At 44.4% G+C, this 27,358-nt stretch overlaps 1 protein-coding gene and 1 pseudogene across 16 annotated transcripts in view; both read right to left on the bottom strand.

The window, feature by feature from the left end:
* The window catches only part of CADPS (calcium dependent secretion activator), a 465,254-nt gene that overhangs the window by 354,129 nt on the left and 83,767 nt on the right, over positions 1–27,358 (bottom strand). For all 16 annotated transcript variants that reach the window (XM_066614155.1, XM_066614148.1, XM_066614149.1 and 13 more), the window contains exon 3: positions 19,329–19,661. In XM_066614155.1, the coding sequence (XP_066470252.1) occupies positions 19,329–19,661 (333 nt within the window). The remainder of the gene's footprint in view (positions 1–19,328; positions 19,662–27,358) is intronic.
* On the bottom strand, positions 8,364–8,483 carry LOC136643270 (5S ribosomal RNA; annotated as a pseudogene).

The following is a 27,358-nucleotide window of genomic DNA, read 5'->3' as shown; positions in this document are numbered from 1 at the left end:
GTTTTTTCGCCTACCCCAGATTGGTGAGGGAGGGAAGGTATATTCAGTAGGTTTCATGGATTAAAAATTGGTCACTGTATTTAATAAAGCAGTACAAGTTAAACCCAATTGCAATCTGGTGTCTTTGCTGGGGGATGTGAGTGCAAATAGAATGCTAGTTGCAGGGAGGTGGCAGCGAGATGCAAGCATCTTGTGGTCTTGTGTGTGCTCCCTATAATGCATCTGGTGGGCCACTGTGAGATACAGGAAGCTGGACTAGATGGGCCCAGGGCCTGATCCAGCAGGGCTGTTCTTATGTACCCAGTGATATTTGGCAAGAAACAATGGATGGAGCCACTGTTTGCACATACTGGGATTTGTACTTCACAGATATATATATATGTACACTAATGTATGCCTTTTCTGAATACAGATGTGCCCCCGTATCCATGGGGGTTCCATTCTGGAACCCCCCACGGTTAAGTGAAACTGCGGATACAGTTGAACGCTGCTCCCTCACCCTCCGGAGTTGATTCCCTTGCTTCTCATGCTGACTTAGCACCAATTGCTGCTGCTAATATTCATTGCTTAAGGTTACAGTTTAAAAATTGACAGAGAAATGAAGCTTATAATAAGAGGTAGAGACTCAGAATATTATCTGCGTCTTGGTTTATACTAAATTAAAATTGCATGCACAAGATTGCACTCCTGAACTCAGAATTAATTAGCCTGAAACAGCCACGTCCCTTTCTTCATCAATATGAATGCTCCTTTATTGGAATGGAGTGAAATCCACAGTTTTATTGCTCTGTAACTGCCGTAATTGTGAGAATGACAGGGAGGTTAAACGTGAATGTGAGGAGGGTTTTTACGTGCATTTTTTGGCTAGTTAATCTGTCATTTGCACACAAGAAAAGCACACACCATTTCAATGTGACAGCTGCATATATTTCTTATTAAATGGTGCTCATACAATCCATAACATAACTACCTTAGAATATCACATTGACAGCAACACAGAACACAGGGTGCAATGTAAATAATAGCATGCTAAATTAACTGTTGACACACTGAAGTGATGCACCTTCCTGAAAGAAAAGAAAATTTAAAGCCACATTCACATTTTAGTTAATATGAAGTAACTGGATCAAAGACTGAGCTGATAATACATCCTGGTTTTCATGAGTATTTTTGGCAAGACCAAAAAGCGGCTAACATTTTTCAGATTTTCAGTACTGCTTCAAAAATGCCTGTGTATTGTCCTTATATCCACAATCTCAGTAGATAAATCTGACTACGAGAACTCGTACTTGTGTTCTTATATACGAACCTCTAGAAATGTCATAATATCAGATGTAGCATTGTGACATGATCCTGTTTACTATACGATATCTGATGGGCAGCCCAATCCTAAACTGTGCTGGGGCAGCCAGCCCACATGGCCTGTGCTGCATCCAATGCAGCCTCGGAGCAGATTGGAGGTCTCCTCTGGGTATGTATTTCCCCTTATTTAAGTAAAGTTCTAGCTACTCCATGGGACTTTTTGGATCTGCGCCAGCTATATAGCTGGCGCAAATCTGAGAAGCCCCATGTAGGGCTGCCCAGCCCAGGAAGGGGGTTTGGATGTGGTGTGTGCTGCTGCTGCTGGATCCAATCCTCCCCTTGTTCCATTCTCCCCCTGCCCCAAGACTGGATATGCATTCTATCCAAGACTTTATTATTATTATATCTATCAACTAGTTTTGATCAGGAAAACAGCTGATGCCTCTCTTAGAGAGTGTTTCAGCAAGGATTGTGGTCCATATCTCCTTGAAGAAAAAAAAATTCTGGAAGCAATTTGAAGAATTATCACTCAGTTTTCAGTTTATGATTTTTGATAAGGTGCACAGTTGTGTCTCAACTTCAGATGAAATGGATTATTCAGATCAATTTTAATCTGGTTTCCAGCCTGGCTTTGGAACTCAAATCACTCTGATTGCCCTGGGGCATGGCTTGCATCAGGAAAAGGACAGGAGAGTGAAAATCTGTTAATTCCCTCGTGTCTCTCAGTGGCTTCCAATACCATCAACCATACATAAGGGCTCAGCTGGGCTCCAGATCTCATCACAACTCCCATTTGACCTAATACCCGGACTGACATTGACTGATGAATTGACAACTGGTGGGTCAGACCCGTAGAACTTCCACTGCTGCATGAGTTCCTATTTGCAGGCAGAACAGGACACATGCATTAAAAAATTTAAATGTAGCAGTAGATTTAAAATCTACTGATTTTCTTTTTCTGGATATGAAGAAAACATTTGATTGTTTTAAATGGATGGGGTTTTTATGGTTTGTTTACAGAAATTTAAATTTAGATACATTTTCTTAAAATGGATTACAATTACGTTTGTACATCCAAATGCAATTGCTTCATCTTCCTTTTGGTAGACAACATTCTTTCAAAATAAAAAGGGACAGCAGATAAGGTTGCCCTCTATTAGCACTAGTTTTTGCTCTGGATAGAATAATTTGCTGTACTAGTCAAATGGTGTAATGGAATACAGGGACTGCATGTTAAGAATCCCCAATTAAAAACAAAATCAGTTAATATGTGGATACATTGTTCTACATTTGATAGATGCAAATGATTCAGGACATATACTTGGCGAATTCAGAAGCATATTGTAAACATCTGTTTATAAATTGGGACAGATTGCTTCCTGGAACAATGAAACTGATGTTTGCTTGGTCAAATATCTGGTCAAGTGTCCACAACCATAACAAATAATTACATGTTTAAAAATTAGTATACAATGTTAATTGAAAATATCTGTGATTATTTACTGATATGAGCCAATCTGAATATTTTTTAAAATTATTTTCCAAAATAAAAACAAATATAACCAAACACATAACAAACTCAATACACAACACAAAAACACACCGTTGGAGGGTGCAGGCAATCATATATCAATATATCTAATCAATTGATACATATCTTCTAATCTTGTTCCTCTTCTGGTTTAGCCTCTTAATATCATTTATCTATCATATCATATCCTGTATAATATATATACAATATATTCATCTAAATGCCCTATCTTATACATCTACAACTTCATTTTCAACCAAGCATAGAATGGTCTCCATTGCTCTTATCTGTGTCAGTTTGCGCTGTTGATCCAAAATCTCTGTAAGTCTATCCATTTCCACCACATTCATTATTTTCTCTATTAATTCATCTTTTGTTGGAGTTTTAATATCTTTCCAGTATCTAGCATATAAAATCCTTGCAGCAGTTAATATCATAATAACTAAATACGCATCATTTTCATCTGAATATTTTTCAGGATGAATTGATGCAGTCAAATTTACTGCATAGCATTTTCTAGATTGCATTTTCTATGGCATAATGTACTAATTTTAACACCTTGAAAGTCTTTATGAGGACAGCAAAACATCTTAACAACACTTATGGAGGGCAAGTTGCTGGCAAAAGTTAAACACCAATATATCAGGGGTAGCCAAACCATGACTCATGAGCCACATCCAGCTCTTTGACATATAATGTGCAGCTCGTGGAAAGATGTTGGCTGAGCTTCTTTCTGCATCACAATTAATATAAAACGTAAATCAAAAGTTGTCAAACTTTATAATTATTCACTGGGTGTAAATGGAGAGTCCACTGGATTAAAACATAAGTTTTATGTTCATGGTGAGTAAATATATTAAATAATTTAAATACTTCTTAAATATTACAGCTCTCAGACATCTCTCTTGAGGCTCTCAAACATCTGACGTTTTTTGTATGAGGCTCTTAATGTTAAGCAAGTTTGGCCATCTCTGTAATATGTGGAAACTAGGACTCTAGGAATATGTGCAAGCAATGACAAAGACATGCACAATCGTGAATCTAGTCTTCAATGGTTAGATGAAGTCACTGATCAGTCTGTTTTGCTAGTTGTAACTTGTCACTTTGTGTGCATGTGAGCTGAGAGGTTTACTATTTGCTTTAGCCTGTCTGACCTCAACTCCTCATGTGGACATGACATTGATTAAGGAAGAGGGACAGAGGAAGAGTCTGTGAACTGGCAGTAGTAGCTTCAACCCTTGGACAGGTACAGACACAGGGCTACATCAGGAGATAGGGAAGCACTTCATCAACGCATGTACCTCAAAGTCAGGATGGGACCAACAAGTTTAGAATAGGACCGGATAGTGAATGATATATATGTAAGTGGAGAATACCTCTGGCATGTTAAGCATACAGAGAATCCAGTAGATGGGTCCTCAACCAAATCCTACTGCTTTTAGCATGGAGACATTGCAACTAGGAGGTGGGGTAGCTATGGATATAGGGAAAGAGGAAAGAGATGCATTTTCCCCATGATGGAAGGGAAAACAGGTGCGGAGAGGAGACTGAACCAGTCACTGGGTTCCACAATCCTTAGTATGAGATGGAATGCAGTCTGAGAGAATAAATTACACGAGTAATTCCCCCCTCCTGGCCGCAATTTATTCTGCTTCCACTGCTAAACAGTTTCATAAGTATACACTTACATAAACAAAATAAATCACACCAAGAGATCTCTGGTGTGAAACATCTCTAGGCTCCATCGCAGAGTCCTTATTTTCTTAAAAATTTTAAAAAAACATGTCATCAGTTCATTCAGGAAATCAAGGGAGGGAGATGAAAATAACCCTACTGAGAGTTTTAATGAGGACAAGGTCCAGGCCAAATATTGGTCATAGCAGATTGCAACCACAGTGCTCCACCTTCATGGACATGATCATTTTAATCACCGCATACAACGATTCACAAAAATCCTTCTGAAATACCTAAACCCTTCCTGACAGGGCTAGTGCTATCAGTTCTGTTTCATTTTCTTCCTAGAGATGGCTTATATAAGATGCTTTCCCCCCTAGAGTATCTCCGTTAATTATCATCTTTATCATACACATATTAAAAATAGCAAAGTAATCCTTGTGTTAAGTGTTTGCGTTCTCACTGCAATATGTACTTCTAACAAATCCCTAATTAATTGCAGGCTTGCTGGTTTAATGAGCAATAAAAAGAACATAAATAAAGCCAAGCACTGCATCATACCCCAGTATTAAAACAAGTATTAAAACAAGTGGAAATTTTGCGCTTGGAAGATGGGTGAAGTCAGCCTGGAGGGAACGACTTGCCAGGCAGGTTAGCTAATCAACGGCCCCAATCTCTGACAACATGAGGCTCGCAGAGCATCAACACTGTGTCATACACAACGGACTTCAATTTGTGGCCTTCCCAGAAACTAGAGATGCAAAGAGCTTTAAAGAGAGCTAAATGGAGGAACTGCATCAAGAGAGTAATATTTTCATGCTGTTATAATAACACGGCTCTGGCTTACAGAGCAATTTACACACAATTTTTAATATAATCAGTTTTTCCAACTGGGGACTTCAGCATCACATTTGTAGAATCCTGTTTGTACAAAGACAAATCTGATAATATGAGACACAGCATGTGACTAGGAGCCCAATCCTAACCAACTTTCCAGAGCCGAGGCAGCCGCAATACAGCCCCAAAGGTAAGGGAACAAATGTTCCTATACCTTGAGGAGGCCTCCGGAACTTTTGACCCACTGCAGGATGCAGCACACAGCTTGTTTGCACAACTGTTATCAGTGCTGGACAGTTGGATAGGACTGGACCCAAACAGTGCTCAGCAGATGTTCTAATGTGCTTGAGGAGTAGGAATCATTATAATGCTGGTTGGTCCTGCCCCTTGAGTATACCTGGATGTTATATTCGCAGAGTGGACTATGGATTCAGGCCCAAGTGTAGACTTGGAAAGACACTGCAAAAAGAGGGTATACTAATGGCGAAATTCAATCCTACACATGTTTGGAGCCTTCTAGCGTAGGACGTGACATTCAAAGCATGGATTTCTGGCATACAATGGAGTGGAATCTGCAAGAGCGATCACTAGTCTCCCGCCCCACCACTTAAATATTGGAACATCTGTTTAGGGTCAGATTTAGTGTCTCATCTGAGTCACGGATCACCTGGTCACACCAAGTTCAACAGGAGAGTGAAAGCAAGTGACAGCAAAGAGGGCAAGCAACAGGAGATGTGACTTTGGATGAACATGGGTTGAACACATACCATATGCTTTATTAAGGCTGCAATCCTGTGCAACTTGATGAGGCTTTGGAAACGATATGCATAGGATGATACTGATAGCACAGGTATTCAGCATAAAACACATACTACGAATTGACTGTTTTAAATTAGTGTGATGAGAAGCACAAGCGGGAAAGTGATCGTTATTGCAAGTGAGGTACATGCGCACCGACTGCTTCATTAGCACAAGCAGGTGCTGCCATGGTGGTAGCTTTAAAGGTGATGGCGCAGGACTGTTCCAAGCAGTGGTAATCCAAGCAGATCTGACAAATTTCACCATAGCACCAAGACACATTTTGGGGTGGTGTATGGAGATCACTACTCACCCATCCCTGACAGCCAGTGGTCCAGCTTCCACCAAGGGTGGTTCTGTGTGTATGTGTGTATGAATGCACCAATCTGCCTGTCCCTGCCCTCATATAGTATGCAGGCCCTCCCTTCACATAAATTACGACAGGTATTTTGCTACATAACCATTACCCCGGGGTACCACTACCATTGCCAGTTGCCTTATACCACCAGAGACTGGTCTTTCTTTACACCACATCACCACCGCATGAAACATAGGACACACCTCATATTCTCAAGGCTACTGTACACAGAATGCTTTACTTTGGGAATGTTTATATGGCAGCCACCACAGCAGCACCTCTGACCAGACTGTGAGAGACAATACGGGGAGAGTGAGAGACAACATGGTGGCTATTGCTTCTTTCAGTGACATATACAGACCCTCATGCTGTTCTTCCTTCCTCTAGCTCACGGGTCTCCAAACCCTTGGCCCGGGGGCCAGATGCGGCCTGCGAAGTGCCTCTATCTGGCCCGCAGCCAGACTCTGATCCCCTGAGAGTCTCTGGCCCAATTGACCAAATACAACCAGAGTTGTGCTTGTGGGGTGGGGGAATGGGGGTCCATTTAAGTGTGTGTGCTTTACTTCTTGGGTTGTGCTTGGAGAAATCCTGGACATTTGAACCCATTCATTCATTCATTCATTCATTCATTCATTCATTCATCTAAGTTCCATCTCTAATGTATTTATTTAAATTTTATATTTAAATTTTTTTTCTGGCCCTCAACACTGTGCCAGGTATTTGATGTGGCCTTTCGGCCAAAAAGTTTAGAGACCCCTGCTCTAGCTCCACATTCACAGAAGGCCTCATCATTCTGCCTTCGGCACCAGTGTGCTGCTTCTTCCCTATTACTGGGTATGTGATTTGTCTTGGTCTGTCATAGGATAAGGGAGCAATTATCACTGCCTGAGGTACAGGGACTTTTAAAGGAATGAAGTACAGGAAGGAGAATAAACAGTCTCTGTACATGTTCAAGAGCCTACAGGTCTGCTGCCCAGAATTAGAATGCACTTTGATGTTACCCTCCTGCCTGTTCATTCCCCTAATTTCTATCCTTGATTCTCTCTCCTTGGCTGGGCATTAATCAGGGCAGAAATGCCCACTGTGTTCTTTTCAATGGGAGGATATTTCTCTCATTTTTGACTTTGAAAAGGAGAGAGATGAAAAAGGAGTGAAAGGCGAGGAAATTAATCTATTCATGAAACAAAAATAATCCCTGTCTGCTGGAAATGAATATGCAAATACAAGAAGGAAAAGTACAAAAATGGCTAAATTTGGTCTAGAAAAATTGCACTGCTGTGAATTTTGAGGACCAAATCAGTCTATCATCGTTCATACATAAAAAGGAGCAGCCAGCTAATACAAGGACAAAAAGTGACACATCAGAATTACTATTCTCCTTACAAAATAAGGACTGCTATTGCATAAGCGGCACAGAAGGGGATTTGGAGACTCAGTGGCTGACTGGTTGTCCAGCAGGCTTTATTCCCAGTCATTCTTATTTTTAAAATATCCACGGAACATCCAATCCAAGTGGCATCAGATATCTTCACATGTACATTTTGCTCTTGACTCCACTCTCACAGTTGCACCAGCATTAATTATGATGACACTTAGCATTCCCTAAGACAGCAGTTTTCAAACTCTCAGGGAGAGTGTGAACCACAGTAAGTTCTTGCGGGGGCAGGGGGGAGGCAGCGATGCGATCCCCAGGACTGTGTCGCTCAGGGCTTGGGCGTCACGACACCCCAGTTTGAAAAGCCCTGCCCTAAGAATTGGCACACGCAATCCGAGTGCAGTTTAATTCATATTCTTGTTTTGCCTTGCTTTGCTGCTAATGTACACTTTGGTTGGCAACCTTCAGTCTCGAAAGACTATGGTGTAAGCCTACAGCACCTGGTATTCCCAGGCGGTCTCCCATCCAAGTACTAACCAGGCCTGACCCTGCTTAGCTTCCGAGATCAGACAAGATCAGGGATGTGCAGGGTAACAGTTGCTGTATATGTTTCAAAAAATACAAATGGGAACCTGCAGCAAAATGTTGCGACATATCATCTATCCCTAAGAGGAGTGCTTCTGTTTAGGGTTTCAGCCAGCCTGGAACAGGAGCCTTGCAGGGCCATTCAGAACTTGCAGTTCTTGCAGAATTAGTGGTGGTAAGAGTGGTAAGAGTGGTGGTAAGAGTGTTTCAGAAGGGGAAGACAAAAAGGTCAGGTTTTTATTTTTTCTTTCTCACCCTCCTGAAGCCTTCTCCCTCTGTGCTACAGGGTAGCATTTCTCAAGTGTGTCCCCTGCTGTACAACTTCACATCAGCCACCTATTGGAAGTTGTTGGCAACCTTCAGTCTCGGAAGACTATGGTATCGCGCTACTGCTAGAAGTACTGGCAATGTTAAGTACTTTATGTTAAGGAAGGGATAGAATCCAGCAAAGTAGAGATTGAAGGTGGGTCAGACTCCACCGTAGAATCTCTGTGGGTTAAATTACCAGGCTTGTGCAGCAATGTAATACTGGGGGCGTGCTATCGTCCTCCAGACCAGAAATCTGATGGGGACCTTGAAATGAGGAAACAGATCAGGGAGGTGACAAGGAAGGACAGGGTTGTAATCATGGGGGACTTCAATTATCCTCATATTGACTGGGTCAATTTGTGTTCTGGACACGATAAGGAAACCGGATTTCTTGACGTGCTAAATGACTGTGGCTTAGATCAGCTAGTCACGGAGCCCACCAGAGGACAGGTGACTCTGGATTTAATTTTGTGCGGTACGCAGGACCTGGTTAGAGATGTAAACGTTACTGAGCCATTGGGGAACAGTGATCATGCTGCGATCCGTTTTGACGTGCACGTTGGGGGAAGAATACCAGGCAAATCTCTAACAAAAACCCTTGACTTCCGACGGGCGGACTTCCCTCAAATGAGGAGGCTGGTTAGAAGGAGGTTGAAAGGGAGGGTAAAAAGAGTCCAGTCTCTCCAGAGTGCATGGAGGCTGCTTAAAACAACAGTAATAGAGGCCCAGCAGAGGTGTATACCGCAAAGAAAGAAGGGTTCCACTAAATCCAGGAGAGTGCCTGCATGGCTAACCAGCCAAGTTAGAGAGGCTGTGAAGGGCAAGGAAGCTTCCCTCCGTAAATGGAAGTCTTGCCCTAATGAGGAGAATAAAAAGGAACATAAACTGTGGCAAAAGAAATGTAAGAAGGTGATAGGGGAGGCCAAGCGAGACTATGAGGAACGCATGGCCAGCAACATTAAGGGGAATAATAAAAGCTTCTTCAAATATGTTAGAAGCAGGAAACCCGCCAGAGAAGCGGTTGGCCCTCTGGATGGTGAGGGAGGGAAAGGGGAGATAAAAGGAGACTTAGAGATGGCAGAGAAATTAAATGAATTCTTTGCATCTGTCTTCACGGCAGAAGACCTCGGGCAGTTACCGCTGCCCGAACGGCCCCTCCTGACCGAGGAGTTAAGTCAGATAGAGGTTAAAAGAGAAGATGTTTCAGACCTCATTGATAAATTAAAGATCAATAAGTCACCGGGCCCTGATGGCATACACCCAAGGGTTATTAAGGAATTGAAGAATGAAGTTGCAGATCTCTTGACTAAGGTATGCAACTTGTCCCTCAAAACGGCCACAGTGCCAGAAGATTGGAGGATAGCAAATGTCACGCCTATTTTTAAAAAGGGAAAGAGGGGGGACCCGGGAAACTATAGGCCGGTCAGCCTAACATCCATACCGGGTAAGATGGTGGAATGCCTCATCAAAGATAGGATCTCAAAACACATAGACGAACAGGCCTTGCTGAGGGAGAGTCAGCATGGCTTCTGTAAGGGTAAGTCTTGCCTCACAAACCTTATAGAATTCTTTGAAAAGGTCAACAGGCATGTGGATGCGGGAGAACCCGTGGACATTATATATCTGGACTTTCAGAAGGCGTTTGACACGGTCCCTCACCAAAGGCTACTGAAAAAACTCCACAGTCAGGGAATTAGAGGACAGGTCCTCTCGTGGATTGAGAACTGGTTGGAGGCCAGGAAGCAGAGAGTGGGTGTCAATGGGCAATTTTCACAATGGAGAGAGGTGAAAAGCGGTGTGCCCCAAGGATCTGTCCTGGGACCGGTGCTTTTCAACCTCTTCATAAATGACCTGGAGACAGGGTTGAGCAGTGAAGTGGCTAAGTTTGCAGACGACACCAAACTTTTCCGAGTGGTAAAGACCAGAAGTGATTGTGAGGAGCTCCAGAAGGATCTCTCCAGACTGGCAGAATGGGCAGCAAAATGGCAGATGCGCTTCAATGTCAGTAAGTGTAAAGTCATGCACATTGGGGCAAAAAATCAAAACTTCACATATAGGCTGATGGGTTCTGAGCTGTCTGTGACAGATCAGGAGAGAGATCTTGGGGTGGTGGTGGACAGGTCGATGAAAGTGTCGACCCAATGTGCGGTGGCAGTGAAGAAGGCCAATTCTATGCTTGGGATCATTAGGAAGGGTATTGAGAACAAAACGGTTAGTATTATAATGCCGTTGTACAAATCGATGGTAAGGCCACACCTGGAGTATTGTGTCCAGTTCTGGTCGCCGCATCTCAAAAAAGACATAGTGGAAATGGAAAAGGTGCAAAAGAGAGCGACTAAGATGATTACGGGGCTGGGGCACCTTCCTTATGAGGAAAGGCTACGGCATTTGGGCCTCTTCAGCCTAGAAAAGAGACGCTTGAGGGGGGACATGATTGAGACATACAAAATTATGCAGGGGATGGACAGAGTGGATAGGGAGATGCTCTTTACACTCTCACATAATACCAGAACCAGGGGACATCCACTAAAATTGAGTGTTGGGCGGGTTAGGACAGACAAAAGAAAATATTTCTTTACTCAGCGCGTGGTCGGTCTGTGGAACTCCTTGCCACAGGATGTGGTGCTGGCGTCTAGCCTAGACGCCTTTAAAAGGGGATTGGACGAGTTTCTGGAGGAAAAATCCATTATGGGGTACAAGCCATGATGTGTATGCGCAACCTCCTGATTTTAGGAATGGGTTAAGTCAGAATGCCAGATGCAAGGGAGGGCACCAGGATGAGGTCTCTTGTTATCTGGTGTGCTCCCTGGGGCATTTGGTGGGCCGCTGTGAGATACAGGAAGCTGGACTAGATGGGCCTATGGCCTGATCCAGTGGGGCTGTTCTTATGTTCTTAATGATGTCATCACCAGTTACTTCCAGATTGGGAGGCCAGATGCAACATGATAAACACCAGTAAGAGGTTCAGGGCGGATCGGAGGGCTTTTTCAGTCATGCAAAAAGCACATGCTGGAGCTCTGCCTGTCAAGCCAAGCTTCCTACTACTGCTTGTCGCATTGCACTGCTGGTCTTGCTGCTAGACAGCAGGGGTTTGGGGGATCCTGTGAATACCACCAGATACCACCTTAAGTACCACCGGTGGTACAAGTACGACTGGTTGAGATACACTGCTATAGGGCAGGGCTTTTCAAACTCGGGCGTCGCGATGCTCCAGTTTGGTGGCCCTAGTCTCTTTCCCCTTAGGGGACAGGGGCAGCCAGGAGGCAGCAACGCAACCCCCAGGATCACGCCGTTCAGGGGGCTGCAGGAGCTTGGTTGTACTTACCAGAGCCATCCTGCAGCCTCCTGGGGGTGCGGGGAGCCCTTCATGAGTGTCCGCAGGGCTCCCTGATGCTTTAGAACAGGGCTGCCCAAACCCCGGAGCGGGGGCCACTTGCGGCCCTCGAGGCCTCTCAATGCAGCCCTCAGGGAGCCCCCAGTCTTCAATGAGCCTCTGGCCCTCCGGAGATTTGTTGAAGCCTGCACTGGCCCAATGCAACTTCTCTCAGCATGAGGGCGACTGTTTGACCTTTCGTGTGAGCTGTGGGATGAGAGCTCCCTCCACTGCTTGCTCTTTCACGTCTGTGATGCAGCAGCGGCAGTAAAGGAAAGGCCAGCCTTGCTTTGTGCAAGGCCTTTTATAGACCTTGAGCTATTGCAAGACCTTCATTCATTCATATAGGTCCATCTTTAATATATTCATTTATGTAAACTTATGTAAATTTATTCAAATTTTAAATGTAAATTAATTCTTTTTTTTTTCCTGGCCCCCAACACAGTGCCAGAGAGCTGATGTGGCCCTCCTGCCAAAAACTTTGGACACCCCTGCTTTAGAGTGAAAGTGGAGTGATTGTGCCCCACCTCTGCTAAACCAGAAGCGGAGTGTGATTGCTCCACTTTCACTTCTGAAGCATTGGGGAGCCCTGCAGACACTCATGCAGGGCTCCCCAAAATCCTGGGAGGCTGCAGGAGGCTCTGGTAAGTACAGCCAAGCCCCTGCAGTCCCCTGAGCAGCACGATCCTGGGGATCACATCGCTGCCTTCCCCCCCGCCCTACAAGGACTTACAGCGGTTCAAACTCTCCTAGAGAGTTTGAAAACCACTGCTATTGGTGCCTGAGACTTCAAGTTTGGGGCCTGTAGCTAGTCCTGAAACCTGAGTAATATAGCAGGGGGAGGGGAAGAGAAAAGGTGTCCTTTTGTCCCTCCTGAAACAGAGGGAGTTTTTATTTACCATAGTTAGTTACCTATAGTACGTGCAATTTTTGCCAGGTAATCCAGCTCCAATTCGCCTTATCTCCGGGTCAATCAGAGGGCAGAGCCTTTCAACTCTGAAAAGTTTCCTTTCTCAAGGCAGCCACGCACCAAGTTTCTCAAGCAGCAGGCAGGCACAGCTCCTTAGCAATTTGTTTTCTACAGCAACTGGGAAGTTCCAGCCAAAGTTAATGTTTATTCGCCTTCCTTCTGCTGCAGCCTGGTTCTGCTTTGCAAATGCTTGCAAAGCAGGTCTGTTTTTTTGAAACACCAGGATGGGAATCCTCCTTTCCATTTGAAGCAGGCTACAATTCAATGCACCCTTCCTGAAGAATAACACCCATGGAAAGCAGTGGATCTACTTCTGAGTAAAAAGGGTTGCAAATATATGCAGCTGCATCTCTGCTGTGAACTGAATTGCACACTCCCAGTTATGTGTTATGGGTTGTATGTTGGACGTAAAGCTTCTGGCTTAACACACCAGACACCTTAAAGGTGGATTTGATTCATGGATCTCCTGCAGTGGTTCCCAACCTTTTTCACTTGCATATCTCTTGGCGGCCCATTTCCATAAATTGTACCCTTCCTATTAGCAAAATGTTTGTAATTAATAATACAAGGCCTCATCTGCTCTATATGAAAGCCCAGACTTCATGTATTTATCACAGTGTTTTCTCTCTTTATCTGTTTGAAGAACAGAAGACTCTGCCTTTGCACTGTTTTGCACCAGAAGTGTGCTGAGAAATTCTAGGTGATTGATCACTTTCCATATTACGTATGTTTCAGCTTTTTTACTGTGCTGGTTTTCAATCACTGGTTCATAGATGAATTGATGACCAAAAACTAGCTATTGGTAGGGCTTTCACAGCCAACTAGCTACCTCCCTTGCAAGGCATTCCTGTTTTGCAAGGCATTCTGGAGCATGACCTGCCTTTTTCTACCATTATTCCATTCTTTTTCAAGTATCCCTAAAGGTCTGTTGAGTGTCCCTGGGAATACAAGAATACCAGGTTGGGAACCACTGTTTTACTGGTATGTAGTTTACAGTGCACTTACTCTGATAGTGTTTACAAAAAGGTGGTGAAGACCAGAATTTAAAAAGAATAAAAATGTATCTAAGTTTTTAATAAATTAGAGACTACAGTTCTTAGGTAACAATTAGTAGTGGGTTATTTTTCAGGATCTGGCCTCGAGTAAAATCAGACAAAACTATAGTCAGACACCCCGCTAAGTTTAACCCCTGACTTATCCAAGGGTCATAGAAAATTCCATGATTGTTGGCTCAAAACCTGCTCTCGGCTTATCTGTGGGGTCGACTTATAGGCGAGTATCTGCAGTATATTTCCCTGAGGGTCATGGATTATATTGATATGGGTAGGGAACTTTTAAAATATTTAAATACTAAATTAAAATATTCACACTAACAATCTGCCCCAGCCCCACTGGATATAGCAGGGACAAGCTGCTGACCCCATTGTGGCAGGACGGAGTCTCTATTGACCAGATTACTATAGTGAGAGTTTGGGGGAGTGTGCGAAGGCCAGCCGACAAGAATGGAAACAACCTTGAAGACCTACCCAGACTTATGATTTACGATTCCTGCTGAATCTCAGTGGCACACAGCCAGAAAAGATGACCACACTGTGAAGGCAACATCCAATGACTGTGGGGTCTGTGAATCTTCACCGAACATATTGTAAAAACCCCACTGAAAAATGATGGTTTAGACTAGCCTGCCCATGTAAACCACCTTGAATATTTAAAAAACTAAGAAAGGTGGTTTATAAATACCTATGTATGAATGTATGTATGTATGTAGCACGCTCATTTTTTGTGCAGCTGTACCAGTGCCGGGCCGGGGGGGGGGGAAGCAAGGATAGGATTGGGCTGTAAAAGTACATCCCTGTCCATCCAGCAGGAGGTTCAAAGTCACAGTGATGCCTCCTTAGGAATTCAAACTCTTTGACTTTTACCCTTAGCTATACCACGCGCAAAGCATTTTGGGCTTTTTTCTTTTCTTTTCTTTTTTTTGCTCTTTGGTTGTCTTTTAGAAAAAGTTTCCTACGTCTACAAACCTCCACAGTTTAGTGATTATCTAGATACCTCTCGATTCTTTGTGGGTGGTCCCATTTTGGTTGCATTCCTATTGGCTGGGGACTCCAAAAATAGAGAGAGAGATTATGATTGCGGATATTCTGTCTTTCTTTGCAGAGAATACGAGCATATGGAGAATATGGGCATATGGAGTATGCTGCACTTAAAAGTGATATTTGAACTACACTATTCACAGTGTCCCTGTACTGCTATTTCTGCTATGATATTTGAAACTGAGGTTTAGAACCAAATGCCACTGGGAAATTGTACTTTCTGATGGGGAAATGTTAACACAAAACACAGCTATAGATTAAATGAAATGAGTCCGAAAGAACATAATGGTATAGCAAGAACAATAAGCACTAAAAGGTTTAACACTATTTAAATCAAGAATAGGGAAGAGTTGAGATCTTGGTTTTAACAAGAAAAGTTATTTTCAGTGCTATCCTATGCACATCTATCAGAAGTAAGTCTCATTATGTTCAAGGGGACTTACTACGTATCAGGAAAGTGTGTATAGGATTGTAGCCTTAGAAGGAAAGTGCAAGTGTGTAGGGAAATAATAGATGGGTTACTCTTATGTTTCCTTCCTACCTTCCCATTTCCTTGATTCTGTTTGTCATATGGAGCTCTGTTGCTGAAACAGCCTTCTCTATTCATCACAAATGTCAGCAAAGGCAAATTTTATAAGCCACCTTAGTCTCACATTTTCTGCTTCTCTGTTGACATCAGCCTACCCTCTGCTCCATCACCTCTGCTCTCTGTGATCTGTTCTTATAACAGGCATGTTTAATGTTGGCTGTAAATGCTCTTGGGCCAGAGATTGTCATCTCTATGTTCTTGTACCCTTCTGATGTACAAGTACAAGTAGTTACACAACAGTAGCAACAGCAGTCATAATATTCGCAAAGAAGCACCAGCCGAAGACATGCAGTACACTTGGGAGTATATTCTGCCTCTTAGCCAGCCAGAGAAGAGTGAACTCAAAGACAAGTCAGCTGCAATCAAATTCAGAGCTCTGTAGCATGGCTGATGAGGCTTCATAGCTGTAACCCTCAACAGCCTCCCACAAAGATGCATAACATAGAGAGCATGTGGGAAGCACCACTGAATCATCACTGCTGACAAACTTCCTCAGGATTCCCCTGCAAGCACCACAAGCTTATGACATCTTTTCCTATTCTCCTAAAACTCATGTCTCATATAAACACCAGCACTGAAGCTCTGCCTAGCAAGATCTCACTAGGCTTGAAGGCCAGTTTCTGAGACAAGGAAAGATCTAAATCAGGAGGTTTAAGCTTACCACATAATAAAAATAAATAATAATAAAACTTTATTTTTATCCCGCCCTTCTCCCTAACGGGACCCAGGGCGGCTAACAACATATTAAAAAAACATATTTTAAAAACATTAATACATAGCAGATAAAAACATTTAAAAACACATTACAGAGGCCATAAAAACAGTAGTCAAAGACAGAATAAAAGAGCAAGTCACCGAGGAATCAAGCCTGTAAAAAACTAAAAGATGTATAAAAATGTTAAGAAGGCCAGAAATCAGAAGGCTTGTTTAAACAACAGTGTTTTCAGGCCTCGCCGAAAACTCTCAAGAGACGGAGCCATTCTCAAGTCAAGGGGAAGGGAGTTCCATAATGTTGGTGCCACTACCGAGAAGGCCCTATTTCTTGCAGCCGCCCCCCGGACCTCCTTGGGCGGCGGCACTTGCAAAAAGGCCTTCTCTGATTACCTGAGAGGGCGAGCCGGATTGTACGGGAGTAGGTGATCTCTAAGATAGCCTGGCCCAGAGCAGTATAGGGCTTTAAAGGTCAAAACCAGCACCTTGAATTGGGCCCGGAAACGAATAGGCAGCCAATGTAGCCCCCGGAGAAGCGGGCTGACAGAGTCAAACCGCCTAGCTCCAGTGACCACACGGGCCGCCGCATTCTGTACTAATTGTAGTTTCCGAACCGTCTTCAGGGGCAGCCCCACATAGAGTGCGTTACAGTAATCTAACCTTGATGTCACCGTGGCATGGATCACCGTGGCCAGGTCTGCACGATCCAAGTACGGTCACAGCTGGCGCACCAGCCGAAGCTGAGCAAAGGCCCCCCTAGCCACAGCTGCCACCTGGGAATCCAGGAGCAGCTGCGAGTCCAGGAGGACCCCCAAGCTGCGGACCTGCTCCTTCAGAGGGAGTGCAACCCCATTCAGAGCAAGCCGATAATGCAGCACCTGCATCGAGGATTTCCGAACCAGGAGAGCCTCTGTCTTATCCGGATTTAATTTCAGCTTGTTAGCCCCCATCCAGATCCTCACTGCTTCCAGACAGCGCTCCAGGCCCTCAACCGCCACCCTGGAGTCTGGAGGAAAGGCGAGATAGAGCTACCACATGATCATTTCAGCATGAAATAGATAGAGAAATATATCATCTCTATCATGAGATAGAGATACCACATGATCATTTCGGCATTGGTCAGCTGTAGACACAGTACTTTTCCTAGATGCCACAGACTCGCCTCACCTGGCCACTGTAGTCAGTACAAATGGGTCTGCTCAGACAGCTCAGAATGTTCAACCATAGTTACTATAAGGAAATGTCTGGTTGCACTAAGATCAAAGGTGCAATGCACATGGTAGTTTTCTAGTCCCATACTCCACCCTCACTTAGCAGTACTTACTCACAGTGGAAAACTAGGCCATTACTTACTGAGTTTCCCTGATTTCAATTGAACAACGATTTTCAACCTTTCTCATCTCACGGCACACTGACATGGCACTGCACTTTTCATGGCAAAACATCAGTTTTTAGACAACTGACAAGGCACACTCTGAGGGCTCACATCCCCCAATGGCCATACTAATACATGAGCCACCCCAAACCCCCATGGCACACCTGTGAACCATCTGCACAGCAATGTGCCCCAGCACAGTGGTTGAAAGCCACTGTTCTAATTGATAATTGCCATGAAATGAGACAACTGATGGTCTGGATACCTGCAGCAAGTATAAGAAAAATGATACATATGAGAGAAAGAATGGAAAACACCATAAATATACTGATTTTCTGTTAGGATCAGCAACACCCAAACTCAGAACTGGATGAGATCTCCTTGGAAGAGAGCACTGCCTCCAGCACCAGCAAAGGATACCAAAGGGTAGTCACTCTGTGTTTGTCACCATGGAAGGGATCCCACTCAGAGAGTCTGCAGAATCAGGTAACAATAGTAGGGCAGGAGGTCTGGTCTAGAGCCTCCATTTCCCTGAAGATAACATCCACAAGGTCGCCATTTCTAGGCCACCGGCACCATGTGACCTTGAAGCAGCTGACAAGCTGAGCCAAGCTATTTGCTCTGAGCGTGGGAGGATGGAGGCCAGATCAGAAAGAAACATCTGAATTGCTGTGGCTCTTGAAAGATAGAGCCTTCTTTCAATTGTAAAAATCCCTACAGGGATTTAAATTAGCCTGCCTATGTAAACCGCCTTGAATAAAGTCTTGAATAAAGACCAAGAAAGGCGGTATATAAATACCTGTATTATTAATTATTATTATTATTATTAGTCATAAACCTCCTTCTTCTTATACCTCCAGCTTCTTGTGCTCTAGCCTGACTCCTTAGTTCAGTGATTTCAAAACATTTTTGACTGGTAGCTCCCTTGACATACTGGACCATTGGCTGTGGTTCCCCTACAATCCTATACATTGTATAGGGTGGGAGATTTTTGGGCGAGGATTCCACAGCTCCCCTGGCTGGTTTCCATGGCTCCCTGTGGCTCCCCACTGCTCTGCCATGGCTCACAGTTTAGCAGCCACTGCCTTATTTAGACAGTTCTTCAGCTGTTTCAATGTACTTTATACTGGATCAGGCCTTGGACAGCAGAACAGCTCCCCAGGCTCAATGATGGGTCACCAGATCTAGCCACTCTACTCAGGTTCGGAGGGAAGTCCCTTACCAACCATAATGTGTGCATCGGGCTAGAGACAAAGCTGCTTAAAGAGCTCTGTATACCACCCCAGAAGACCAAACACCACCATACCAAGAGTAAGAATTGACCCATATACACTCGTACACAACTTGACTATTAAGAATGCTGCTTCTAAATGGTGCTACTGGTAACTATAGTAATATCATGAACGATATCAGGACTTGGTCCACTGGGCAACAGCGCATCTTACCTGACATGCATTGTACAGAAGCTGATGCTCAAATTTCTTGATTCCCAAGATGTTCTGGAACATCTCGTACAGCTGTTCCTTACTGAGAATCAGTTCTGAAGCAGCACTTGCCGTCATTCTGGCCTGTGCTTTGCGTGGATCCTCCTCACCACGGTATATTGCATCAAATTTTGCCATCCAGGAACTCAGGACAGTCTCCTTGCTGAGGCCATCAATTTCAGGGAGGCTGCGGACTCTCTTTTCAATGTGTTTCTTGAAGACTTCCCGGGAGTCATTCGCTGAGAATCCCCCACTTTGCACCATTCTGGCAACACGATCACTCTTCAGAAATACCTGTAAGTAACGTAGAAACAAAAACTTGACCTCCTGTCTTATTCAGAATGGCCCATTTTTTTTTCCTGTAAAGAAGGACATGCCTGGAAACTTATCTCTTTAGAGAAAACCTTTTGGTTTCTTGTGCACCACTGTCAAAAGAATGCAACATTTTTCAGTATTCCTAGCTAGATTCTATTAAGCAGAAGATAATAGCATCTACACTGTTTGAACTTAAAAAAACCCACATTTTATTCCAATTAGGAAGTTGGTAGTCATGAACGTAACCTTCATGAAATGGTATGACATTTTCAGCTGAACGCAGATTTTGATGAAAGTGACTATATAATCAGATTCACGCTGATCGACTGTTTTTCCTCTAAGGACCCACTTCAAAAGTGATAAATTCCTTCCAGTGTAAATGGTTCGCTGTGGGGAACTGTATTCAAACCAAATTTATTCATTCATTACATTCATACCCCTCTTTTCAACCAGGACAGGCAATCAAAGCAGTTTACAATTTTACTACTACTGATGCTAAGATGGCTACATAAGAAGACCCCTGCTAGACTGTGCTCATGGCCCACCTACTCCAGCTTCCTGTGTCTCACAGAAGCCAGCTAGATGCCCCTGGGAAGCTCATAAACAGGGGTCCTCCTCCTGCTGTTGCTCTCCCACAACTGATATTCAGAAGCAAGAGACTAGCTGCCATTGACAGGCTTGTTTTTCATGAATCAATCCCCTTCTTGCAGTGTAGAAATGGAAAAGGTGCAAAAGAGAGCGACTAAGATGATTACGGGGCTGGGGCACCTTCCTTATGAGAAAAGGGTATGGCGTTTGGGCCTCTTCAGCCTAGAAAAGAGGCGCCTGAGGGAGGACATGATTGAGACATACAAAATTATGCAGGGGATGGACAGAGTGGATAGAGAGATGCTCTTTACACTCTCACATAACACCAGAACCAGGGGACATCCACTCAAATTGAGTGTTGGGAGAGTTAGAACAGACAAAAGAAAATATTTCTTTACTCAGCGTGTGGTTGGTCTGTGGAACTCTTTGCCACAGGATGTGGTGATGGCGACCAGCCTGGACGCCTTTAAAAGGGGATTGGACAAGTTTCTGGAGGAAAAATCCATTACGGGGTACAAGCCATGATGTGTATGCGCAACCTCCTGATTTTAGGAATGGGTTAAGTCAGAATGCCAGATGCAAGGGAGGGCACCAGGATGAGGTCTCTTGTTATCTGGTGTGCTCCCTGGGGCATTTGGTGGACCACTGTGAGATACAGGAAGCTGGACTAGATGGGCCTATGGCCTGATCCAGTGGGGCTGTTCTTATGTTCTTATGTAGGTGAGACAGAACCATCCCACCAGAGTCCTCCGAAAATCACTGCAGCCTGACCTGATGTTCGGCCTCCTTACTCAGGTGCAAGCAGGTGGAATGCACATGTGATCACTGGGTTAGGCTGTGGTGATTTTCGGAGGATGTCAGTGGGATGCTTCCACCTCACCTGTCGCTCCCTCATCGCACATCCCTGTTCTACAGCCAACAAAGCTAGTAACCATCGCCATAGCTTATGGTAGCAAATGCCATGGATGTTTGATGTGCTCTGTGAAGGACTTCCATGTATTAATTCTAAATCTCTTGGTCATCAGCTTCATTGGCTGACTCCTGGTTCAAATTTGGTGAAAGAAGGATAAGAAATTCTTTCTATCCAACACCATGTATAATTTTATAAGCCTCAATCACCCCCCCCCACCCCAATCCTGGGCTGATGTCCAGTTGGCATGTGCCTAGGACAGCAACTGTTACCCTGCACATGCCCAATCTCGTCTGATCTTGGAAGCTAAGCAGAGTCAGGCCTGGTTAGTACTTGGATGGGAGACTGCCTGGGAATACTGGGTGCTGTAGGCTTATACCATAGTCTTTCGAGACTGAAGGTTGCCAACCATGTGCCTAGGGCCCACAATGCTTTTATTGGCCCACAACAATGCTTTGATTTCTTTTCTTTTCTTTTCTTTTTAATGAACTTTAAGGGTAGAAAAAAAATTGTTCTCACATCAGAAAACAATGAAAGTTTTAGGGCCCACAAAAATTTATTAAATTTTGCCTAAAACAGAAAAAAAAATAAAATGCTGAAATGTTTAAAGTTATTCAAAAATAATTTTTAATATTTATATTATTTGCCCATGAAGGCAAAAATGCCCAGGCCCACAAAAGTCAAAATGTGGCCCTGTCCTTAACTACATTTTTTTCTGAACTAAAAAAACCACAACACAGAAGCCTTTCTTTGTAAGAAAGGTGTATCGGCCCCCTGATCAGTGGCAGAACCGGGGCAGGGGCAGGGGGACAAAAGCCCCGGGTGCCACGCTTGCAGTGCACTCGTTGCCGCCTCTGCTCGCTGCCCCGCCCAACCTGCCTGTCCAAGCCGTTCCACAGGCAGGCGAGACTCTGCACATCAGGAAGTCAGAAATATTGTTTAAAACAGCTGGTGGAGCCTCAGAAGGCTTCTTAACTGCTGCGGAATGAGGCTCTGTTACACCTCGGTGAGTATCCTGGGGAGGGAGGGCAGTATGCTGGAGGGGGGCGGCATGTTGGGAGGACAGCATGCTGTGGACCTGCCTGGGTTGCAACGAGGGCAGGTTCGCTATTGCCCCAATCATTTTTCTTTTTCTAGCATCACCATGTCATCACCTTTTCTAGCATCCTTTCTGAGATCAAACAGAACAGTACAGAGTATTCCAAATGTGGCTACACCACAGATTTGTGTATGGACATTGTGAGGATGTTATAATGTTAGGAGTTATTTCTGATCCCTTTTACTAAAGGTCCCAAGCCTGGAATTCACCTTTTTAACAGCTGCTGCATGCTGCGTCAACATTTTCGATGAGCTATCCACCACAACCCCAGGATCTTTTGCCTAGTTCACTGACAGATTAGACCCCAACAATATCTACAGTGGTTTCTGCTAAGGCAGCAGTCCTACTTGGACTTTGGGACTGAAGGTGAGCATTTGTGGGGGCAGGGGGTGTCCCGACAACACCACAGCAATTGCACAAAAACAGGAAATGTACTCCAATCCCCAAAGGGAGTGATTTTCAGCACTGGGAAGGCCCATGGAGGGGGCTGTGGGCCTCCTGGACCCTCCCCAAGGCCAGCAGGCCCCCCAGACAAGGGAGAGAGCCTCTGGGTTCTCGCAGCATCACAATCACTGCGATGCCATCGGGACACCCATTACTGGGCCACTCCTCTTAAAGAGAAATGGGCCACTTTGGTTCCCAATGGTGGGTCATGACCCCCCCCCCCCACTTTGGGAACCACTGTACTAAGGTATAATATTTTAGGAGGACGTGTTTATGGAAGTCCATCTGCAGATGAACTTGTGGGTTGAGTGATGCTTAAGATGCTAGCCCACACAAACAATCTCTTAAATGCAAATATTGCATTTCTGCATCCTGTAACTGTCCAGCAACAATGCAATTTGTCACAAGAAGGGCATATACACAACAGGCCTGGTGCCATTTTCAATCAGGTTGGGAATTAAACTCTCACCTTTCCCATACACAGCACAATAACCTTTCTAATATATTGTCACCAGCCAGGAGGTAAACAGCCATTGTGGCAAAATTTAATTAAAGAAAAGAAAATTGCAATGACTGACAGGATGCTATTTCAGAACTGGCCACAGTTCAGAACCCTGTTTCTAGGTGGAGTTCAGTGTGAGAAAAGCAATCTGTGTTTCATGCTATTCCGAGGGGCTCTTTTTTATCTCTCCATGCAGGCATATGGAGTACAAAGCAGAGGTCAGATGATGGGGATGAAAGGCATTTGACATGCTGACAGCCACTCTGGGAGGAAAAAATAATCATGACTGTCCCTCCACCAGCAACCACCTGTCAACAGTGACCTCCTTCCTGAAGAGGCGTGAAAAAAAACACAACCTAAAAACTGGAAAAAAAAATGTTCACCCCAAAGACACTATTGTTCACACAGGGAAGAAAACATGGCACAATCACAACTCTGAAGGCTGAACCCTGTATATCAAGACCATGGGGATAAAGGAGAAGTGTTGAGAGGTCTGAAAGCTCATCATGATGAAGGATCAGGCACCAGCCGACCTTCAAATCAGCACCTTGCCAAAAAGAGTTGCACATGGCGTCATGTGCATATGGCTGGAATTTGTCCAGCTGCACCCTACAATCTCACATGGCTTAATGTTCAGTCAGCTTAAGACAGAACTTGTTCAAACTTCTGAACCCAACTCATCAGATCAGTAAAGCGAACTTAAAGACATCCTTGTCCTAAGTTGTACATTATGCCGAGCTGCACAACTAAACACTGATCTATCCACCATACGCAGATGTCTGGCATTGGCACTCCTCCCTCATATAATTCTTCCCCTTTTAAAGGAGGGTTCAGCTTGAGTGAGCATCCATGATCCCATATAAAGCACTTGATTCATTCACGGGAAAGAGTACACAGTGCTCCTCTGTCAGGTGAAGACCTGGTTATCACATGAACTGGAGCCTGCAAGGTGAAACACTCCATGTTTGCATGGAACAGTGGCCATGTTTATTGTAAGTGTATACAATAAATCATGTGCACAGCACTTAGGTGAAATTGCTATGGTATTTGTGAATGGCAATGGAGATGGAAAGAGAAGCAGCAGGTAAGGACAATCCAAACTGTATTGCTGCTACTGACTTGAATGATTCTCTTCTGTCTGGATTTTATTGGGATGTAAAGTTGTTGCCTGCTGAAGTGCATTCAATCAATCCAATATTGTCCCTTTGAGGTGCTCCCTCCTTCCCACTGGACCTCAGTATGCATTCTAGTGTTGTACTTTTCCTAGTCTTTTCTGGGCATCTGACAGCTTTACACGCAACTAGCTTCTTTTACACTTTCTGAATCTGGTTCTTTTGTAACTTCCAGAGGGGTGACAACAGGGCTGGTTCAGCCATGAGACTGACATGCCTGCGTTGCCTCGGTCATGTCGTGAGAATGGATGATGGCAGGATCCCAAAGGATCTCCTCTATGGAGAACTCGTGCAAGGAAAGCACCCTACAGGTAGACCAGAGTTGCGATACAAGGACATCTGCAAGAGGGCTCTGAAGGCCTTAGGAGTGGACCTCAACAAGTGGGAAACCCTGGCCTCTGAGCGGTCCGCTTGGAGGCAGGCTGTGCAGCATGGCCTTTCCCAATTTGAAGAGACACTTGGCCAACAGTCTGAGGCTAAGAGGCAAAGAAGGAAGGCCCATAGCCAGGGAGACAGGCCAGGGACAGACTGCACTTGCTCCCAGTGTGGAAGGGATTGTCACTCCCGAATCGGCCTTTTCAGCCACACTAGACGCTGTCGCAGAACCACCATTCAGAGCGCGATACCAGAGTCTTTCAAGACTGAAGGTTGCCAACAACCAAGTACCTTTGCAGTCAACAAGACTTACTCCCAGGATTACAGCCTGACTGAAGCGGCCACTTAATTGGAGGAGGCAACAAACTGACGAGGATTCCTCCCTCCGGACTGCCACACACCTAGTCATTCCAAGAGAGCGCAAGTAAGAGGATTGGGTTACCACCTCTTCCTTCAGCCGGGTGTTTACCCACCTCTGTCTCTCACTTGCTCTCACCTGGCCACATTCAAGCAAGCAGGCTGGGCTGGGAATGCTGCAAGGAAAAAGGACTTTGTATCCAACATGCTTTGGCCAGGCTGTTTCTTTGAACGTAGCCAGACAAGAACAGGAGGATGGCAGCAGGAGCAGCAAGGGAAAGGAGGGGGTTGCTGTACTGGGTAGGTGAGGAGGAGGAGGAGGAAGCAACAGTGATGTGAGCAAAAAAATAGAAGGGAGAAAATAGCAGGAAGTTGCACATTGGTAGGGGGGGTGGATCAGTGCTGATCCAGGTGGCCTGCTTGGACCACCCATGGTGAACCACGTTAGTCCGTTCCAGCAAAAACAAAACAGCATCTTGTAACACCTTAAAGACAAGGGCATTTATTTCAGCATAGATTTGTGTGGGTTACAGCTCACTTCCTAAGAATTAGTGGCCGAATGCCTGAAACTGTATATTGTTAGTGAGGCTGAAACAAGTCTGTCTTTCCAAGAGTTAACTCATGAAATTGACCCTGCTGATGACACCATCCAGCTCTATTCCTAGACAAGATGCTAATTCTTTGTACTCCAATCAGTAGAGTGGGAGAGAGTGTAGAGCAGTGGTTCCCAAAATTTTTTGATTGGCAGTACCCTTGACCTACTGGGCCAATGGCTATGACTTCCCATTAGGATTGCAATCCTATATGTTGCATAGGATGACAGGTTTTCCGCAAAGATTCTGCAGCTCCCCTAGCTGGTTTGCACAGTTCCCTGTGGAGCCACAGCTCACAGTTTGTAGAGGTAAAGGACAGGTGAGCTTGGTTGTCACCTGAAACTCAAGTGTAAACCCAAAACCTAAATGCACATTCATGCAACATCTTGATAGAAAAAAATGCTTGGATACAATATAGACCGTAGTCAATTATCTCATATGCTGAGCTGGTCTTCATTCAACATGTATTTTAAATACACATTTGGTTTTAAATGGTAACCCATCTTAACCTTAGGTGCAGCATGCAAGGAAATGAAATGCAACAGAACAGTAGGTCTGCCCTTCTTTAAAAAGGGAGGAGAGAGTGAAATTAGAAAATCTTGTTCGATCTATTTCTTCCAATGGCTTTTCCCCCCAAAAAATATTAAATGTAGCTTGTGCTACCACATCAGGCATGAAAAAGGTCAGATTCTACCCTGCTGTTTACAGTTGAGATGCATTTTGATCAGTGAATCTACTAGAACAAAGCAGGTCCACAGGGGGAATAACAGGAGGAAGCAAAACAGGGTGCCAGTGATGATATTATTTCCATGAAAGAAAGAAAGAGAAGGGAAGGGAAAAAGGGTCAAGGCTATAAAGGAGTTCTATGAGAAACTAGAGGTACCTTCCCGCAAGGAGGTGGCAGGTGAAAGAAGGGGATGCCTCTCTTTATTCAACAGAAAAAGCAAGACTACTGGCAGCCTGGGGGGTAAGGAGCTCTGCTTTATTAATGAAGTTGTGGAGGACATGAATGCTGTACACTGGAAAGAAGCTGGGCAGGCAGAGGGGTGTTTCTGCAAATGCTTAAAAATTAAAGAAAACAAGAATGACTGGAAGGCATGGCACATTTTTGCACAGCACTGGCTGTCTCAGGCCTGAGAAAGCACTAAAAGCTTATCAACCACTTAATACGGTTCTCAGCTGAGCTTGGCATTGGAGGAGGAAACACCTCCTGCCAAGAAAAAAATTAACAGATTGCAACAGGAAGAAGAGAAGCAGGAGGATTCTCGCTAGAGCATTGCAAACTTATGGGGGGAAAAAAGCTCACACTCTCTGCCCATGATGGAATCCTCCATGTTTCTTGTCCATCACAATAGAGGTTCCAGGCAAGCAAAAGGTTTAAGAGAAAATGGTTTGAGAGAGTTCTCCCCCTCCCCATGTATACATATCTATTTATTCTGTCTGGTGAAAAACTAGATGTGAGCAGATGCTGGGTGCTGGATGAACTCCTTCCCTCCATACCTGTTCCCTGATTAAAGCCACATCACCACCATCCAAGACATTATTTGCCTTTTGAAGAAAGACCAACAGGTTTAAAACTTGTTTTTTGTTTTTTTTAAAAACAAACCTGTAAAAATAAAACTGCTAAGGATCATAA

Source organism: Tiliqua scincoides, chromosome 2 (genome assembly GCF_035046505.1).
Source record: "Tiliqua scincoides isolate rTilSci1 chromosome 2, rTilSci1.hap2, whole genome shotgun sequence".
NCBI classification, from domain to species: domain Eukaryota; kingdom Metazoa; phylum Chordata; class Lepidosauria; order Squamata; family Scincidae; genus Tiliqua; species Tiliqua scincoides.
Note: the sequence above shows the minus strand (reverse complement) of the source record. Positions and strands in the feature narration are given on the sequence as shown.